This window comes from Gadus macrocephalus, chromosome 20, assembly GCF_031168955.1.
Source record: "Gadus macrocephalus chromosome 20, ASM3116895v1".
Taxonomy (NCBI): Eukaryota; Metazoa; Chordata; class Actinopteri; order Gadiformes; family Gadidae; genus Gadus; species Gadus macrocephalus.
Window position 1 is genome coordinate 4,387,765 of NC_082401.1, and position 20,862 is coordinate 4,408,626.

The window sequence follows — 20,862 nt, forward strand, 5'->3', positions numbered from 1 at the left end:
TGAATGGTGCAAAATTAAAATGGTCATCCAGCGCCTCTTAAGCACACTTGGGTACGGAAGTGTGCTTAAGAGGCGGAAATCAAACATCTTGGGTCAGTCAAACGTTGGTTAGGTGGTCTCTTGAGCTCAATTTCCTGTTTATGAAGCCGGAGATCTACAGCTGATTTAGAATAGCCTGCAAAACAGACAGCATGCATACAATCCTTGGCAGGTGCTGTGTTTGACTTCATCTTCATTGAAGTTTGCAATGAAGATCTCATTGTCATGGAGACAGAGGGACGGGTCTCGAACAGATTGTGTGTGTGTGTGTGTGTGTGAGAGAAAGGCATACTGCTTCAAGACCAAACATGTACACATTGAAACAATACCCTCAGACTATCCTCTCATCTTGTTTGAATAATTTATCTAAATTTAATCAAATGAGTGCAGCATGAAATATTCACTTGTGTCACAGAATGTAGTTTCCGGAACAATGTGGCATTGCATTTCATCTCATACTTATTTGGGTGTGTGGAAGACTATGTGTGTCCATTATCCCTATCAAATATTGATCATCACCAAAACATCCGACCATCGTGTCGCTAGGTACTTCTTTTGATAAATTTCATGTCATGTAAGTTTAAGTACAAATTCCATTACAATAACGTTCATTTTGATGCATTTCAATAATTATAGTTGCTCACAGGGGCACCAGGAGCCCCCATTGGCTCAGAGCTACTAATATCGTTCTCCCCCCAACCACCGGCCCTTTACTGACTCAGTTCTGTCTCCATAAAAAAACTATTCTAAGTTGATCCGGGCCCAAGCACTCTTACCTCAGGGATACAAAGGAAACTGGACCGTTCTCTCAGGGCACCGTCCCTGAGGTCAGACCTCCGTACAGGAGTTGAGGGATGGCATTTAAATGGTATGTAAAAGAGTTGTCGATCATTGAAATACAAAAGCTAATTCAGGTCTTTAATGAGCAGGTGGGGCTCAGGGCATCTGTAGGAGGACTACAGTTAGGCTGGGGACCGAACCCAGAACCTTTCAGCTTGTTGCAGATTGTTAAATAATGATTAACACTCTTAATAACGAGGAGTCAGTTTACTGGGTTCTTGTTTACAGATGCAGAATGTGAGGCCTAGTCCGCTAACATGGCCACAATTCTTGTCCAGGTGAAGAGGGAACAGCTATTGTGAGATAATGAGATTATATACTCCTCAGTACACAACAGGGTCTTATTGATCCACGCTTATAAGACTCTTTGAGGGTCTGTCGATGAAACTACCCATAATGCACAGCTTCCTGCAGGTACATAATTTCTGTGCTCATAATATGTGAAGAGGACAGAATAATCTTGAAGTTTGGCATGGGCATGCCAGGATATACTACTAATGGGAGAGTTTTTGGTTAGTGGTTTACCTTGAGTAACATTTGTTTTGGATTCATTAAGTTAAAAGGTTAAAGGTTATGTTATTAATTAAACAAGTGTTTTATATGCAGAGTTCTTCCAAGAAAGTGTTCAAATCCGGGATAGCTTTTAACACACTTTATTTGTTAAAGTATTTCGGTATGGTAACTACGGAGCAAAAGGAGGTGGAATAGTGTTGAACACTTGCTGAGCGTCTCCCAGCTGATCAAAAACATTAACCCTTTGTCTCGTAGCAACTCGAAGATTCTGCTTCTCTGTCGAGATTGATAGGGTCAAGTGGGCGTGGCCTATATTAAGTGGGCGTGGCCTATGTGACGTATTAGCCTCGGCTTCTTCACCTACCTGCTGCCTTCTGTGTGGTTGGAGCAGCTATTGCAGCCTTCAATAAGGTCCTGCTCCCCTTGTGGCTATGTATAGTATTTACGGCTTATATGTTTGGTCCTGCTTCCTAGGGGCTATGTGGGGGCAGCTCAGGTTCTTAAAATACGTAACATCTATATATATTTATTGATTCATGCTGATGACATACAATAGAAGTTCTAGGTCATTACTAAGAAGGAAGCCAGGCTACAATGCTATTGCAACAGGATACAATTGGATACAGGACTGCCACCAGTAGAGAAGGGGCTGGGATAGGCTTCTCTTTGAGGCCTTTGCCTTCGTGCATGTGTGTGGTCCCTACACTATCCACCAATGCAAGATTGACAGTTTCAGCCTGAGCACACAGCAGCCCTTTAAAGGCAGTACTTGCACACATAATAACGCCTGCATGGCTGCCAGTAGCAATATCCGCTGACCTTGAAGTCTCCTGTGTTGCTTAAATATGAAGCATCATTCATCTGGTTTAACGCAGCCCTTCGTAAAACTCCACTCCAACAAACACATATGCTGCTGTGTCTCTGTGTTTACTAGCCTGTGAGCTAATTTCATGGGCTCTCAGATCCGGGCTTGCATCGCTCTCTCTCTCTCTCTCTCTCTCTCTCTCTCTCTCTCTCTCTCTCTCTCTCTCTCTCTCTCTCTCTCTCTCTCTCTCTCTCTCTCTCTCTCTCTCTCTCTCTCTCTCTTTGCTCTCTCTGTCTCCCTTGTCCCTCACTTATACATTCCTTTCCACAGTTCATTTCATAACTTCACCTCACAGAGGTGTTTGGAATTGTTTGGAAGCTTTTGGTTGTGTGTTTGAGCATCACCGTGTGTGGGTGTGAACAGCATAAGAAACCTTGAGTCCAACGATGCAGTCCTCCATAACAACGATAATCCAAGATGAAGTAAAGCCTCCCCCAGCTCCTACTATGGAAAACTTCAGTCTGATTCTGTCTGCTCTGCTCTTTAGCGTGCTTGTGTGTGTGTCTGCTTTTTGCACCCACGTTGACGTCCAATTTCCCAGCCTTGCCGGCCAGGAGTGTGTGTGACTTTCAGCGGTGGAGCCTCATAGAGGACTCAGTGGTGATCAAAGTACCATTCTGCACCACAGCACAGCAACTAATTCACTCACCCAGGGCTGGCCAGTAAATCAGCGTGCACCGCCGTGACTGTATAAAAAACCCAAGCCCTGGCTGCTGCTGGACAGCTCAAGGACCTGCTGATTGGCAGAGCTCAGCTCCCCAGAATCAGCAGAATGCTGGGATACAAGGGGGTTGTTTATGGAGGTGTAGATGGGGGTACAGGGAGGCCTCTTTGCGCTCTATAGATGGTGTGTTACAGTGGTTCTTTATGTATAGATGCTGTGTCACAGTGGTTATTTATGTACAGATGGTGTGTTACAGTGGTTCTCTATGTACAGATGGTGTGTTACAGTGGTACTGTACGTGTGTTTTATAGCTAGACGGTGTGTTACAGTGGTTCTTTATATGTGTTTTATAGATAGATGGTGTGTTACAGTGGTTATTTTTGGGTGTATAGATGGTTGTTACAGTGTTTCTTTATGGGTGTATAGATGGTGGGTACATCAAGGGTCTTACGGTGTTTCATAGATGGTGGTTTACGGAGGGTCTTTAGGGGTGCATAGAAGCGACGGCCTCATGGGTGTATTATAGATGGTGGCTCAGGGTTCTTTAGGGATACTGCTGGGATACAGAGAAAGTGTTTATTGGTATGTATGGCTGATAAGATACAGGGTTTTATTCGGGATATCTTTATGTGTGTGTGTATGATTATAGAGGTGATCTTGATGTATGTTTAAAGAACGGGATCCATAGGAAAATATTTTACGGGGGACACAGAGGATACGTCCCCTTCTATATTTGTAACACTTTATAACACATGTGTCTGCCCTAATACAAACATGAAAGAAGGAGGACTTTTATAAAAAAAAAAAAAAGAGGCTATAACGTTACTCATAAATGTAACAATGCGTTTGAGAAGAGCAACTTCAGCAATAGGAGTTTTTAATACTCCCAAACACGTACACACACGCACGCACGCACACGCACGCACGCACGCACGCGCACACACACACACACACACACACACACACACACACACACACACACACACACACACACACACACACACACACACACACACACACACACACACACACACAAACACACACGATAATCAATATTGTACGTTTTCTGTTTTCCTTTAAATAGATGAATGCAGAAAAGCCTCAAATTGGTTCATAGAAGCAACAAGATTACAGGAGGTTTTTGACGCTCAAAATGTCCCAGACCCCATGACCGCTGCTTAACGTTGTCCCCCCCCCCCCCCCCCCCCCCCCCCGCCGCCACCCTGATCTAGGGATATGAGATAAAAGTGTTGCTATTCAACTTAACAAATGGGCTTACTTATAAAAAAAAATTGAAAATTAAAAAATAAATAAAGATTTTAGTTTTACTTTGACCTTGGTGGGTTATTTTATTTCCTTTTTAATGGCTTCTAAAAACCGACGGGCTGCATCCAAATCTAAGCCAAAAAGAGCCATGTACAATACTTACAGCACTACCATATTCATTGGTTTAAGGTTAAATAAAGCTCTTTTATCTGCAGGGGTCCTTGGCCAGTGTGTGGAAGTATAGAACACAAATGTATGTATGTATGTATGTATGTATGTATGTATGTATGTATGTATGTATGTATGTATGTATGTATGTATGTATGTATGTATGTATGTATGTATGTATGTATGTATGTATGTATGCATGCATGCATGTATGTATGTATGTATGTATGTATGTATGTATGTATGTATGTATGTATGTATGTATGTATGTATGTATGTATGTATGTAGGCCTATGTATGCATGCATGTATGTATTTATGTATGTATATATATATATATATACATTGCAAATACTGCAATTATATGCATCCCTGAGAATGCTGACAACTACCCCAAGATGAATTCCTTGTAGGCCTACACTTTGTCCTTATACAAATACATAAAAAGATTCTGATGGGGAAAACGGCAGCGTATAGTCCTTTTTTGTTATCTTGGCTAAAATATATTGAAGATGTCAGCATGTGCCAAAAATCCCGAGTCGTCCAGATTAGAATGTGTCCGAAGAAATTGGCAGACGGTCCCTAATGTGGCCAGGATGAGTAGTGGATGTTCGAGCACCGAGCTGAAGCAGCAGCAGCAGCAGCAGCTCTAGTAGTCGGCGGTCGCTGTCTGACAGTGACCCACCATCAACATCCAATATACCGCCAATTATTTATATCAACGGGCGCATCGGGACTGGATATCGCGCTTTAACGTTTCATTGTGGACATGAGGACATCTGATAAACGTCAATTCCTAAAAGGTGGACTAAAAAGCTTCTCTCGCCTCGGTTTTCGTCCAGCATATGAAAGGTGATGCCGCAACACAGCCACAGAGAGACCGCCTCTCCGGGTCCACGACCCGTCTGGTAGTAGCATTAGCTCCACGGCTAGCAGCACAGCCTCAGAGGACCGCCTCTACGGGTACACCACCAGCCTGTAGCATTAGCTCCACGGCTACTACCAACAACACATTGGATGGGGGGGGGGGAGAGCTGAATTATTGCATTCATTTCAAGCTAAAACCCTGTTAGATTCATGCGAGCACAATAATTATTGTGCAGTCTCGGCGATTCACTCACATCAGTAATTTCATGAGCCGTGTTGTGTGTTATGTTAACACAGCCGAGGCTAGCGCCGTGCTAGCGGCGGAGGATGAACTTGGTATTGTGCGGAGTTGCGGAGCGGAGCAGGCCGGTGAGAGGGAGCGACGCAGGCCGGGGAGAGGGAGCGACGCAGGCCGGGGAGAGGGAGCGACGCAGGCCGGGGAGAGGGAGCGACGCAGGCCGGGGAGAGGGAGCGACGCAGGCCGGGGAGAGGGAGCGATGCAGGCTGTGGAGAGGGAACGACGGGCCGGGGAGAGGGAACGACGGGCCGGGGAGCGGGAGCGACGCTGCCTGGGGAGAGGGAGCGACGCTGGCTGGGGAGAGGGAGCGACAGGCCGGGGAGCGGGAGCGACGCTGGCCAAGGCAGAGAGCGATGCAGGCCGGGGGAGGGAGCGACGGGCCTGGGAGAGGGAGCGACGCAGGCCGGGGGGAGGGAGGCCAGCGGAATACATAAATACAGCGGCCTCGATCAACACACCGTGTCCGTAAATTAGCTTGTTACGAATGACAGGATACTATAATATCCTTTCAATAAATGGAATAATTTTGGCAAACGCTATGTTTCCGTTCAGCTTTGCCTAATTGATGAACGTGAACCGAAATCATCTTCACGGTGTTTTCCTTTCAATGCTATAAGTAACGTCATAGTTTCTGATACATCTTGCGGTGATGATTGCATGACGTTTAGCGATCTATTTTTTTTTTTTAATGAATGACTTGGAGGATAGCGAGGGACATTAAACGATGTGTGCATTGATATATGTCCATTACATTCGGGATTGGGCATCCGTGTCCAGTAGTCTGAGTCTCACTGATGGAGCTGAATGATCAAACGGTTTGTCTTCGACAGGCGGACACACCACGCCCCAGGTTCTGTTGATCTCATGTTCAAATGTGTATTACCATGGTGGCACCATATCCGACCAACATCTACAACGAATATTGGTTCATTGAGTTAAGCGCTCCGCGGCGTCCGTACTTCAAGTCCGTCGCCACAGGAGAGGCGGCAGGTGTTCGGTCGGTGCTCTGCTGTTGCACAATCTGTAACGCTGCACCGACATACAGTTTCTCTCACGACTCACTGTACTGGTTTAAAAAATAAAATAATCGGAAGACTATCCCTTTGAGCTTTGAGTCTTTCACATATTTTCACGCCGTTCAAGTATCTTGGCTATCATAGCTATTTACTCAGGAGAACTGTCAATGTTAATGCTGACATTTTTTAAATGTTCTAGGCTGAAACGCTGACAGCATGCATTTGCTAATATAACATGCCATCCTCGACTTTGAGATGACTGCCTTATATTTGACGAAATAAATTCTAATTATATAGCTGCAACTCATTCACTTTCCATTTAGCTTGAGTGTAAAATACAATGTGAAAGGAGTAAAAACCTGTTAAGGTAACTCAATGACCACTCCATCTCATGTCATTACCTTAATGGGTTGCCATTCATTCACCATGACACACATGGCACATGTGCAAAGGAATGTTTCATCTCAAGGCTTTGGTGCCACTCAGTACCTGCTGTGTTCCCCTTCAGAACCGAGATGACCGTTTCCCTGGCAACAATACAGCCCATCCGCAAGGGATATCAGCCCGGCTTGGTTTGTGGACAGGGCACCGCTGGGATGAGATAATACAGCTTGTCTTGGCTGCTTCATCCTGCTGCTACACCAAGCTCCACGGCTCCACCTGTAGACACCAAAGCCCTCCCAAGCTACCCCCGCCCCCTCCAGTGACATCATGACCACGCCCGCGCTGCTGCCGCTCTCCGGGCGCAGGATCCCGGCACTTTCGCCTGGCGCCTCCTCCTTCCCGCACCATCGCGCCACGCTGAGGCTCTCCGAGAAGTTCATCCTGCTCCTCATCCTCAGTGCCTTCATCACGCTGTGTTTCGGGGCCTTCTTCTTCCTGCCCGACAACTCCAAGCACAAGCGATTCGACCTGGGCTTGGAGGACGTGCTCATCCCCCACATCGACGCCCCCAAGGTGGGGAAGCACGCCGCGGGGCAGGTGGTCATACACGGGCAGGGAGGACACGATGAGCACAGACACAGGTAAGCAGAAACGCTGCGTTGTGCTGTTCACTGTTTGCCTGTTCTGGATGAGGTCGCTGCACCTGCTGTTTAAGTATATGTGTCAATATGACCGGCATAGAAAATCCATCCATGTCATCACAGTTCAGGGTGGAGTGAAGCCCTGTTTAGAGTATGACAAATATTTGAGGCTGGCGAATACATTTGTAATTTCTTTTGCTGTCTTAATCTCTTCATCCAGGGACCACCCTGGGCCCCCTTCCCCTTTCCACAATAAAAGGACATTTAAACATGTGGAAAGCAGTCATGTGACAAACCCATTGAACAATAACCTTCCCAATTTTGAGTTCATCGTTGCCATTGTTGGCTATTTGAAATACAACTTCCATGAAATGATTAGTATGCAACAGGAGACGTGTATTTCATAGCTGTGCACATGCACAGCAATGGTGATATATTTCCTGTCATGTTATCTGCAGAAACTTGCCAACCTTAGAGGCCAAAAACCACCAACAACATTTTGGATGTTTTACACGGAACAGAACCTAAATGTGCTATCTATACAGTACGCGAGGCTGCACAGCGTGGCGCTCTGTGGTGACCCACTTTATATTGACGCACTACCATAACTGAGTCGGATTCGGACCAAGAGTGACCTTCGCCAAACAGCACTCGGGTGCTGTTTCGGCTAGCAGGTAGAGTGGTACTGCACGGTGGCCCAATATTTGTTATATTCTATCACCAATCAACCGATTGGTCGTAGAGTTGGTAGAAATTTGAGCCTACAGCCCTACTGTCAATACCAACATATCCCATTTACTTCCAGGGAAACACAGGGAGAATTAATCTAGGATAGAATTTATCTGTTATTTCTGTGTAGATCTAGCATACTTTGAGCATTTCACTGACAACTGGCGCATGCCACCCGCCAAGCTAAGGTGTAGGACAGTGTCCTGATCTAACAACGTCCTTACTTTAACGTCATAAAGTGATTTAAACCTTTATTGTTTGTACCATGGATAAAAGTGCTTGGCAACCTCACGGTTGATTTTGCCATGTAAGCTACAGCTGTTTAAGTACTCAACTCATTTAGATTTAGGATGATATATTACATTAGCTTTTGTTATTTGCGGCTACTTTATTGCAGTGAACTATTAGATGTCTAATGCCGCTTTTCCACTGCATGGTACCAGCTCGACACGACTCGACACGACTCGACTCAGCTCGCATTTTTTGCGTTTCCACCGCGGTACCATGGTATCTGGTACCTGAAGTGGCTGCTTTTTCTAGTACCTACTCGCTCTAGGTTCCAAGCGAGCTGAGCCGATGCTAAAAGGTGACGTCGGCAGACGGCCGGCGACTGATTGGCCAGAGAGTGTGACGAAGTCACGAGAGCGACATGGCAACCATGCTGGTAACATCCATAGCAGCGCCGCAGCCAACATGTTCCACTTCTCCAACTTCTTCAACATGCCAGCTAATAATAGTAATGCGATCGATGTCCTCCATTGTTGTTATGTGGGTTCTGTCCATGTGTGGGTTGCGTATGTGTTGTTTGCGTCGCGTACACAAATACGTCACGGCCCTTTCGCGCAGCCGACCCCGCCCACGTCCAGGAGGTACTATTTGCGGTGGAAAAGCACCCGTGCTGCTACCGTGTCGAGTCGTGTCGTGTCGAGTCGTGTCGTGTCGAGCTACATGTGCGGTGGAAAAGCGGCATAAGCCGTCTCTGTCCAACTTTTTGTCCATGTTTCTCTGCCGTGTTCTGTACCATGTGCTATCTGTTAATGTCCGTTAATTTCTAACAAGGTAAAATAATTTCCTCATTTTCATCCAAAGCAGATATTGTTGTGTGATTGCATCCCCAAGTAAGACAAAGTAAATAAAACCACACTGTTGTGGCCTGGTGTAATTTTAAAGTTTATAATTCTTAATGATCAAATCAAACCCCTCCACTCCTTGCACCGACTCTTATATCCTGTTTCACTTGCACGAGGCTGCAAGATGCTGATCTGAATGTGGCTTCAAAAGGCCCATTATATTGTTGCTTCATCCCGATGGGGTGGCTGTGCTGCTGCCACAACAGGTGTTAAAGGGCTTCCATCTTCAGGTACTCAGTAGCGAGCATTGAGTGTTGGTCAGGCACCTCTTCATTCTCTGTCCACAATGGAAAGCCTTCCCCTGACTCCCCATGCTTTCTGCAGCAGTTAACTTCAGCGTATTGTTGCCTTGAGGCGCCGGTTATGAAGTTTGCTGCACACAGATGTAGTGGAATTCCATTTGCCCACTCTTCACTCTACCGATGTAAAAACATCGGTAGATTGTCGTGAGACCCGTGTGCGAGGTCCGTGATTATTACGTCTTCACACCGCTAGCGCAGTCCGTGCCCATTATCGATAAATTTGGTTTAGTGATTGTCCGAAGAAAGTGAGCGTGGGGAGACGACAGCTGAGACGCGCCACTGGATAAGAGGCAGGAAGAGGTCCTTGTGTCACTATGAAGTGAGTCAACTGAAGTGTTTTGATAGTAGGATTTAAGTGTTCTTTTTCTGGGTGCTTTCTGTTAAACTAGACAATGAGCAGGGTATTGTTTGATGGGCAGGAACCCAAGAGTCGGCACAATCTCTGTGTCAACGATTACACTTTGTACTACATTTAGATATGAAGTGACTTCTTTTCTCATCTGTCGTTAAGTTATTAATGTCAACAAGTCCATGTGTCTAAATTTCAATATAAATAATTTGACTAATTGACTACTTGATGTCCATGGCAATATAAGACTTTGTTACTCTCACAGTATAGTAGATGTTAGTCAAGGGTTACCGAACATGAAATAATTGGCTGGAATAGCAATGGCATTGAGATCTCATGAATTTAGTTTTATACTAATGCTATGTCTTGAATAGTGCTCCTCAAACGTCAACCTCCTATAAGTGTCCCAGTTGTTCCTCTACCGCTCCTTGCTTGTAGCAGCTTATGGAAAAGCCTTAATTGCAGCATGTGTGTGGCTGACTCAGCTGTTTAATACTTAAAACCCTGAGGCTCTTGTTGGTTACTTTTGAAGAAGGGGCTTAACCAGAGGACACGGAGCTGCGCTGGTGTTTAAACAGACCCATGGGAGCAGGCACAGTTTCACCTTAATTTCAGATGTCCTGGAACACCACCCTGCCTCCATATAAGCCCCTTAATAAAGCTATTACCTCATTCTGAGAGAATGCAGCCTATTGGCCCTCTTACAACAGGGCTTGCCTCCATTGGTTCTAACTGGGTAGGAAGATGTTGATGATGATGATGATGATGATGATGCAGATGCTTGATAACGGAGGAGGTCAATAAAGGCGGGACAACGTGTCAAGAATACTGCCCAGTTTTCCTAAATTTCTGGCCTGGTCGTCCTGGCTTTGTTGGCCCGAGGACAGAGCTTTCTCAACCAGCCCTTTGTCTGCCCGAGGGGGTGTTCGATTTTGGCAACATTACAGGGGGATTGGAAAGAGCAAATTCTTGGATCAGTCACATATGATTTTGCTTGTTTGGTTTCCACTGTTGCAAGGGTTCAGCCGGAACCCATCTATCTATTCTGGTGTCAGTGATTGAATTTCACCTGCAGGGAGGCCTTAAGCCTGCTTGTTCAACCTGCTTGTATCTCTGTAAAGTTGTCTCTTGATGGAGTATACAGGCGTCTACAGTGCTTTTCTAAGGATTGAAGAAAGCCTTCATGTGATCGTTATTAATTGAGCTATCGCTATCACAGCATCATACTTTCGCTGTACTGTTTAGTGTTTACACAGTATTGGTAAAGTTTGCAAAATGTCTGTACGGTCTTATTTGATTAAAAGGGGTCCAATATCCTATCAAGCTACCTCCTGGCTGGCCTTTCACATTTTGGCATCTTCCTTTATCGTCCTTCATTTATAGAGGGCAATTAGCAGGGAAATGGGGATCTCTTGCTTACCGGAGACTGAATGAAATCATGAATAAATGAAGCCCAATTGATGCATTATAACCGTATGGCCCTGCAGCTGAATAGTGAATTATGCATGGGGTCCCTTATTTATAATGGATACATTTAGACTCAACCGACAAGTTTACCACACGCAGTGCGATTATCGGTACGTGGTAAGCTAGGTGGCTGGTATGTTGGTAGCTGGCGATAAGCAAGTAGGCTAATGGAATGCTAGCTGGTGGGTGCTGGTAACATAGCAGAGCGATGCCAACATAGTAGACCAGATGGAGACAGGGTCTGCTACAGGGCAAGTTGAGGCAACAGAGTGATGTACGCAGAGGTCCTACACCACGATGAACACTAAACTGAGTGTTCATAAACTCACAGATTTAAAGCAAGCAATCGTAGAGAACTAAGAGGTCTACCTGATATATTTAGTATAGGAGGTAGCAGATGACCAAGACAACCAGTCCTTGGTGGAACCTTGTACCGTTAATAATTGATTCAAATTGATAATTGATAGTCTTTCAAGAGAGAATTGTATGGTAAACAGTTTTGATAATCATCTTTAATTGATTGCTTTCCACTGCTCTGAAGGCCGCTCCAGAACCAGTAGTTAACTGTTAACATGAAGGCTGCTCCAGAACCAGTAGTTAACAGTAAAAATGAAGGCCGCTCCAGAACCAGTAGTTTACTGTAAACATGAAGGCCCCTCCAGAACCAGTTGTTTACTGCTAACATGAAGGCTGCTCCAGAATAAGTAGTTAACTGTAAACATGAAGGCCCCTCCAGAAAAAGTAGTTAACTGTTAACATTACAAATCATGGGGCTGTACACAAAAACACGATTTACGGTTTGTGAAAAAGCAAAATGCATTTTATTTGCAGTAAAGTGGATTCTTTGTTTTCTTTTTTTTTTTACGTATCTAGTCAGCGAATAAAGCTGCTTAACCAATCACAATCAGGAGCTTAGTTAAAGTCACCATGGCCAATTTAGGCAGATTTTACAGCCTTTTAATGTTCCTAACCCTTAATTATCGCTATCTGTTATTTGTATTGATCATTCATCTCGATAGAAGTCGGCGCTACAAGCCAATGTTTACTTGCACTACTCTACGTGACTATAGGTTGCTTTTGAGTACATTGAGGCGTGCAGTTGTATTCCTTCAGTTTCCTTTTGGATACCATCTTTCTCCAAAAGAGTGAGCCATCTTTTATTTATTAACAGGAGATAACAACTACAGGGGAACAACATCAAAAACCAACGTCTCCGAACATGAATGTAATAATAATGATCACCCACTTCAACAATTTACGCTTAGATGCGAAGTAAAAGGGTATTGTGGTGAAAGGAGGGAGTGTAAGATCACAAGGCTATGGAGGTTGAACGTCCATCCGTAATTTGGCCGGCGCCATTATTATTGGAAATTGCCACATATTCACTTCACGTCTGATGTAAACAATTCTGCTGCAACAATTTCGTCTGCATTATTTTCGTCATGTATATACTATATTTCCGTTCATGTTTAAGCGTAAACATTAGATGTAATGTGGCTGTGAACTGGCACTCATTGAGGAAGCAATTCGATTTGAAGTGTTTATCACACACATAAAAAAATAAAAATGAGCTGACTGTTGCCAGGATGTTGCCATTAAAAATAAAATGAATCCACTCTGTCCTGTCATTTTCTGGTTTTGAGAGACTGTGCAGACGGTTCCTCTACATCCACACCGTGGCGTTATAAGTGTCCGAAAAGCTTAACTTTTTTGGGACACCAGTCAACCACTGCTCAAACAGAGCTCACGCATCCTTCAACAGAACATCTTCTGTGTTTGGAATGGGAGTGGTCATTCACCTGAGAGGGGCTGGATTACGCTAATTGTCCTTGACGTCCTTGACGTCCAGGCCAGGGAATTTTCAAAATGGCCTGTTCTGATCAATTGTTCTGATCAATCTTCCCGATTTCTGATTTGTTCCTCTACTAAAGTCATGGTTAACGAGAGGGTTAGCTAACAAGTCGAGGGGCCAGGAATGGGTCATTTTTATTAATATGTCCTCTTAAATTATCTGAGTAGCTGCGGCCAGGGCTGACTTCAAAATCAACCACTTTTTTAATTAGGGGTGTAACGGTACACAAAAGTCACGTTTCAGTACGTACCTTTGGTTTTGAAGTCACGGTACGGTTCATAGTTACGGGAAAAATTAAAAAAAACTGCTTGTTTGTCAACAACGGAGAATGGTCGTAGATCAGCCGCAATGAAAACACCACTAGACTTGGTTATGGCATTTGCCCGTTCTGAATTCCCAGACAGGGGTTGTTGAAATAATATCGTGTGTTTGCACTTTTTTCTTTTTTTCCCCACAGCAATGTTGATAGCAACACCTGGATGGTGCCTTTTCAAATTCGTGTGCATGTTAAAGTGCTGTACGTAGACATCGAGAGCCCTATCTGTCCGGAGAGCCTGTCGGAGAGCCTCTCCGTAGCTTACATGCGCATCCAATATTTTTATCAACGGAGACGGCAAGGGCCGTGATTGGTCCTCAAACAAAATAATTTACCTTATTTACTTAGTACATTGTTTACTTTGCACATTATAAGGACCAATAAAACACCAAATAAGATTTGAAAAGCTTTGGAAGTTTATTTACAACACTACTTACATGGTTTGTCATTGTAGTCAACCTATAAGATCGATCTGGTGGCGAATTGCATTGCGTATCCGACATCCCAACGGAGAACTGCGAATGCTCGAGGGGTCTCCATAGTTACGGAGTCGGATTACGGAGTCGGAGTAGTATATTTAGTATACTCCGACTTCAAGTTTTAAATTCTGCATCGCAAAAAAAGCCTAAACATTCGCCATATTAACGCTATGTACGCCACATTTACGCACCGCGGTCCACCTCTGTAACCACCCAGAAGTGCCTGTACCGTGGCGGTTCGGTACAAATACGTATATCGTTACACCCCTACTTTTAATGCAAACATCCTTCCTCTATTTTAACGCAGTCAAGCTTCAGCTGGCCAGAACCCTGCATGGGTGCCTGGGTGGGTTCTATTGTTCCCATGTGAGAGATACTGCTACTATCATCCATCCATATTTGATTCAAAAAGCAGGCGAGGCCAGCTGCAAATGCAGTGCGACAGTTGAGAGCTGATGGAACAGTTACTTTCTCTCCATAAAAGTGTCCAGCCTGGTTGGAGCTGGGCATGTTTTAGCCAATCTTGAAACAAAGAAGTAAATGAAATGATGCTAAAGGTTTATTCCAGGCAAGCAGCTTGAAAAGGGATGAGGCTGGATTATGTACTGGCTCCCAGCTGAAAGGGCCTGGGTTTTATCATTTATCTCATGTCCACAGTCTTCTTGTAGGTAAGAGTGCTTGCCTTTAGCAAGAGACCTCACCCCTTACCACCTCAGCTCCTTAATGACCTGTATTCTCTGCAAGTCACTTGCAGCCTTTTCTCGCTGATATTAAATGTTTATATATTTTTTATGACCTGCCACATAGCCATTTGGTATCTTTTTTAGATTGTGGAGGAGTCGCTGGTGTTTCCCGTTCTGCTGTGGACTTCTCAACGACATATTAGCACCTTATGCTAGTCTTTGCTTGGTCAATCTTCAGGTAGCAGAACAATTTCCAAATAACCGAAGTGGTATGACCTAGAGGTACAATTTCTTCGTCCAAGGCGACAAAAGGACCTGAACTGAGCAAATGTATTTAAAATCATATCACCATTATCGCAGCAGATTTGATAACGATAGATATTAATATTGATTTATCGTCCAAACCTACACAAAACACACACAACCTACTGTATATTATATACCCTTGTTTATCTCAAAACAATACACCAGGCTTATGTTGTACAATGAGTCTGTCTCTTTTTAATTTGACAACAGGCTTGACAGCTATTTTATTTTTTAAACAAATCAATTACTAGATAAATGTATGCTTTGGAGATGATAGAGCTGTTTTCTGCTGGATGAGTGGCTCTTCATGGTCAATGGGATGGGGCTTATTTGAAACAAGCACTTTGAGAAGTGAAGACGTAGTGTGGTCATGGTCATATTCTAGAAGCCTTTTGCCACGTGAGATTACTGGGGCATGCAAAACGGCATAATTATCTGGGCTCCTTCATGGCTTTACCAGCTAGCAGGCGTGGTGTACATAAAGTGGAACCGACCTCCAAACGCTGGTTGGTTATCAGCCAGAGTCGCTGGCAGAGAACACCATTAACAGCCAGAGGCCAGCTGCTGGCTGGACTGGTTCACACTGTTGCCATAGAGACACGGATGACCTTTTTAAATGGTTTATGTTTTAAAATATTCCTGGGTAGATTCGCAGTGCACAGGAAGTTACTGTATTTATGGCTAGTGTCAGTTGGGTACTGTGTGCTTGGTGTCTGTGATGGAAACACGATGTACTGGATTGTAACAGTCTCCCAACTGTCAAGACAGAACTGTGTCCAGCTGCGTTCTAAAACACTTGTAACTGCAGTGTTTCCCCCAGCACTGTTGGGTTAAGGCGGCCGCCTTAACAACAATAGGGCCCCGCCCTGACTACCAATGTATAAATATAAAATATAAAAATAAATTATATATATTTTTAAATTACAAAATATAAGTACAAAACTTGCATCAGGTACAAATAATAAAGATAATAATGCATTGGTAATACTGTTCACAACAATAGTTCTGGCATAAAGTCCCCCCCCCCCCCCCCCCCCCCCCCATCCTGAACCACCTTGACAAGACATTTCCTGGGGGAAACACCAAACTGGTTTAAGATTATGAAGCCTGGGAACCCTCAGTCACTCATAGAGTAAAGGATGACTCGTTCCCCCACCAATATAAGCTGATGTATGGTTGAGCCATGGGTTCTATGGTCTTGTTTCGCTGTGTAAATCTAAACAATGCTATGCTAACGATGCCAACCAGGGTTTCTTAAATCCAGCAGTTGCAGTAGTATGAAAGTCTGAACTCTAGTGCCACTTAGAAAGGGTGTGTATTGTGGACCATGGTGTTGTTAAGCACACAAAGAATGTACAGACAAATTATCATGTCAAAACCAGTTCTTATCGGAAGTTTGTTTTCGTCCTGAATTACTTATGATTTACATGTAACGGGTCTGATTCAGAATTTGTTTTGATTCTATGCCTCAAGGTAATTAAATCATGACATTTTTTCTTGATATTTAGTGTAGTGCTTTAATTTAATTAAGTGCAGCATTCATTCAAAATATTTTGAAACATTCTAAGTCTATTAAATCGATGTAGCATTTTCAGTTCTTTCAACTGGGATTGAAATCTAATTTACTTTAATCTAGAGAGAATTTAAAGTAAAGCCCTCTTTGGAAACGTGGTCACATCCTTCATTTCCTTGGTGCTATCGAAACTGTCTGCCGTGTGTCAGGGTGTATGTCAGACATAATGTACACAGAACGAAAACATGTCAATAACACCTATGGTGAATTATGTCTATAGAGTCCACCACAAGACTACACAAATGTAATTTTACTCTCCTCCCGAAATGTCTTGCGATATTAATATCCCCCCTCTCCCCTGCGGACTGTTTTAGTTGTTTTATTTTTCTTATGTTTTGTGTGTATGCTATGTGTGATTGTAGGCTACTGCTGCCCGTCTTGGCCAGGACACTTGAAGAGATGTTTAATCTCAATGATGATTATTCTTTTCAACTAACCAATAGTAGTTGCCATGCATTTTAAATTGTCAATGCACTTTTCAGCCCTGAATAACAGTAAAAGGCAAAGCTATTTAATAATTGATTTGCATGCATAGTATACTACACTTTCCATTGAACATTTACCCCTGTTACCCATAAATTGACAAATTTTATAATGTAATCAAATGCTCACACACTAGCTGTTTACAGACACACATGTAAGTCCTGATATTCTCCTGATGGGCTGATATAGGCTGATATTACCTTATATGTGAATTGTGAATGAGGAGTAGAAAGTCGATATTTCTCACACCACTTCAGTGGGTGTGTTGATGACGCTTCTGCATGTCATTGAGTGGCTCCCTCAATGATGATCAGCATTGCCTTTTGTTCGCTGAATGGTTAAAACATTTAAAGGTTGGCACAGCTTTTAAGAGTCATTTGTGGTGAACGCTAAAAGATAGGTCTTATCATAACCCTAAAAGTACACATCATACAAAAAATTACATTAAATGAGTTCACAGCTGCACGTGTATAGAAAAGTTTTTTTTTATTAGTATTACTGACAACAGTCATCTGAACATTATAGGGTCCCGTCCTTCCACTCCCTGTTTTCGCATTTAAACACAGAAATCAACTACATTTGTCCAAGTGTTGGTTACATGTGAAATGAAGTGAAAAAATATGCTCTCTTTCCCCGGTAACGTCGTTCGCGACGCCTTTCTTCTTCGTCGTTTCTTCTGTTTGTCTCTAACTCATGCTCCAATCTTTCATCGGTCAATGCTTCGGATTTTGTGGATGCAACGGAATATATATGATGCATCATTTTAGCAACATTTAAGATGATCCCGATGAGTTCTGCCCATTCTGCCTCCATTTAGTCTACGGTCAATCAAACTACAGGGACAGCGGCCACACTTATCCCGCCTCTTGCGAATTTAAATCCTACGCCATATCCCGCCCCTTGCAAGCCCACCCTCCTTACCCACCGTTGATTCTACTGATGTCTAAACGACATAGATGGCCGCATATAAAGCATTAAGGGTCACCCTCAGGGTAGAATCTCCTGATATACAAATGCGGTAAAAATTTGTGGAAAATTATTATTATGCTTGCTTCATAACGTAAGGAGGAAATTATTATGCTTGCTTCATTACGTAATAGGTGAACCAAAATGTTATACTTTGTAACATTATAGGCAAAAAGTTACGTTATGTTATCACAAAGTTGTTAACGACTGGGGTTTCCACATTATTGCTATGGGATTAATTACAACTAGAGGTTGAGCGAGCACAAAGCACGTGCGGAAACTCTAGTCATTGTAATGTTTCCACATATAAATGTGGCTACTGGTACAAAACACCCACTAGTAACACACCATCTCATTCCTTAAATCCCGGCAGAACACAATCGTCTTTACCTCCAGCTGACTGACGGAATGCCAAACAGTGGAGGTGTTTATGCGTACATCTGGAACTGGAGTTTCTGCACCAACTCATTAATAATGCATTGATGCATGTACAAACAGTAGGGTTTCATCTCCGCTGAGATTTGATTTGAACAGTCTCTTCTAAAATCAGAGTCTAACATACAGCTGCTACTCCGATGGTTGTCCCCATTTATGTGTACTCGAGCACAAATACGTGTGTGTGTCTCTGTGTAAGCGTACACTGCCAAATATGGCTGTCTTATTCCCTGCCTTTTTCCAGGCATGGTCCACACGTTTACACTGACCGAGTTAATATACCGGCTTGATTTCGCACCCCAATTTAACCTCTCGAACCCTAGACATATTTGTGGTTTCATTTTCATGTAAATTTGATTCGACGGCATCGCGGTACCAGGGGCGGGACTTGGGTAGAGGTGTTGCAGTGACATCAACATGAACTGGAGAGACTTTGAAATCCGCGAGCTGCTAACCATCATGGGCGAGAAGGTGATGCAGTCGCATTTAACGAAGACGGGGAAAGATGGTGCGATCTACGAGAAAGCAGCAGAGGAACTTTCCTTACAAGGCTTTCATCGGGATAAAAAACATGTGGTCAGCAAAAATAAAGATTATGTTGGCGTTTTTGCACTTGTAAACAGTTAATCGCACTCTTAGCCTACACACAGATGTGGTCTACTCATTCTTGCATGCGAGTGTCTTGAAGAAAAAAAAGAGTAGAGTATGCAAATTGTTCTAAAGAGGTTTACTCTCTTCTCGAGTGAACCAAGAAGGCCGTCTCCTTGAAGAAGGCAGAATATACCCCCTCAGTTTTACCAAGGCAAGACAGTAAAATTGGCGTGTGTGTCTGTGTGGGGCTTCAGGCTTCAGACCTACAGAACAAGTTATCATGAAATCCTATTAACTCAGTCCAGAGGAGTGTCACGTAAAACTCGGTTTGCACAGAAATGGGTTTTCCCTGGGGAGCAATAACACACCCCTTGCAGTGAGTTGTCGGCATGTAGCCTCTTCTGCTCATGAAGGCAGTTCTGCACCCACACATTATAATGAAAAACGGGACTCAATGTTGTGATTTTCCCTGGAATGTTGTTCAAATGGCACCTGGTTTAAGTTTCTCTTTCTACCTGTTAGGGTAGAAGTGTGTCCTTGCCCATATAAAGGCTTACATTGGCTTGAGTGACTTTTGAGGGGTTTTAGGGGTCTTTGAATGTTGGACCTGTCACGTTGGCCTTTAAAGCTTGAGAGAAAATAACTTAAAAAGTAAACTAGACCACCTGATTTAAAGGGATATCCCATAGCAATTGAACAGGCCCAGCCTATATAGTGCTGTGAGCTTGTTTTCAGTACAAAGTAAACAGCATGGTGGATATGGTTGAGATGGTATCGCTGTTCAGCAACCCTGACCAACTTTTGGTTATAAACTTCTGTTGATTTCATTCATACAGCTGTTTTATAGACATTTATTTTTATTATGAAAATATTTTTTTATTTGTAATTCGTTGTTAATAATTTTAATAATAATCACTGAATTAAAGCTAAGGTATCAAGATTATTTTTTGGTCATATTTCTTGAAATTGTCTTTGTCCGAACAGCTATCGGTACATAAAATGCTAAACTAAACTAAAATCCAAAAAATTTGGACTTGGAATAAGTCCAACCATTCAATTTGGCCAGAATAATAGGATTGGTTGGCCAACCTGTCCATCTTGTGTGCACCCGCCCTTGCGTGGGCTAAAACATTTGGGGAGTGCCACTACGTGCCACTGCCAGGCCCGCTGTGCTACACGCGCATCAGGGCTTCTGCGTATGGCGATGTTTGTCCAACCAAGAACCAACACAATTAATTAGTTTTATAGGCTATGACTAAAAAGCTAAGAAGACCTATTGCTAAAATAAGCGAGCTAGTCACATGTTTTTGGGGACCGGCTTCAGCGGGAGGCCTTCACAGAGGACAGGGATGTTTTAGGTTGAATACAAGTTGAGAAATAAGACATATTTAATGAAATATAAATGGTTAGTAATAACAAACATACTACCATATTATGTTTTGCTGAGTGCCATGCACTCACCCCTTCAAACTATATGCACTATAGTTCAAAGGAGGGTTGCCGGATTAAACCATTTTGGTGCAGCTTCATATCGGTCAATATTGGAATAACCTTGTTTAAAATTTTATTGAGACCCTTTAATTGTTTTATTTCTGCTTCTGATACTCAAAAGCGTATCAGAAGCAGAAATAAATGTATTGC

General features: G+C 43.4%; 1 protein-coding gene across 2 annotated transcripts in view; it reads left to right on the top strand.

Annotated features, from left to right (window-relative positions):
• The first annotated feature begins 4,963 nt into the window (after nucleotides 1–4,963).
• The window catches only part of man1a2 (mannosidase, alpha, class 1A, member 2), a 92,752-nt gene continuing 76,853 nt past the window's right edge, over nucleotides 4,964–20,862 (top strand). The window contains exons 1-2 of one of the 2 annotated variants that reach the window (XM_060039976.1): nucleotides 4,964–5,206; nucleotides 7,044–7,560. In XM_060039976.1, the coding sequence (XP_059895959.1) occupies nucleotides 7,247–7,560 (314 nt within the window). In that variant the 5' untranslated portion in view covers nucleotides 4,964–5,206; nucleotides 7,044–7,246. The remainder of the gene's footprint in view (nucleotides 5,207–7,043; nucleotides 7,561–20,862) is intronic. The other variant, XM_060039977.1, reaches the window with a different exon arrangement.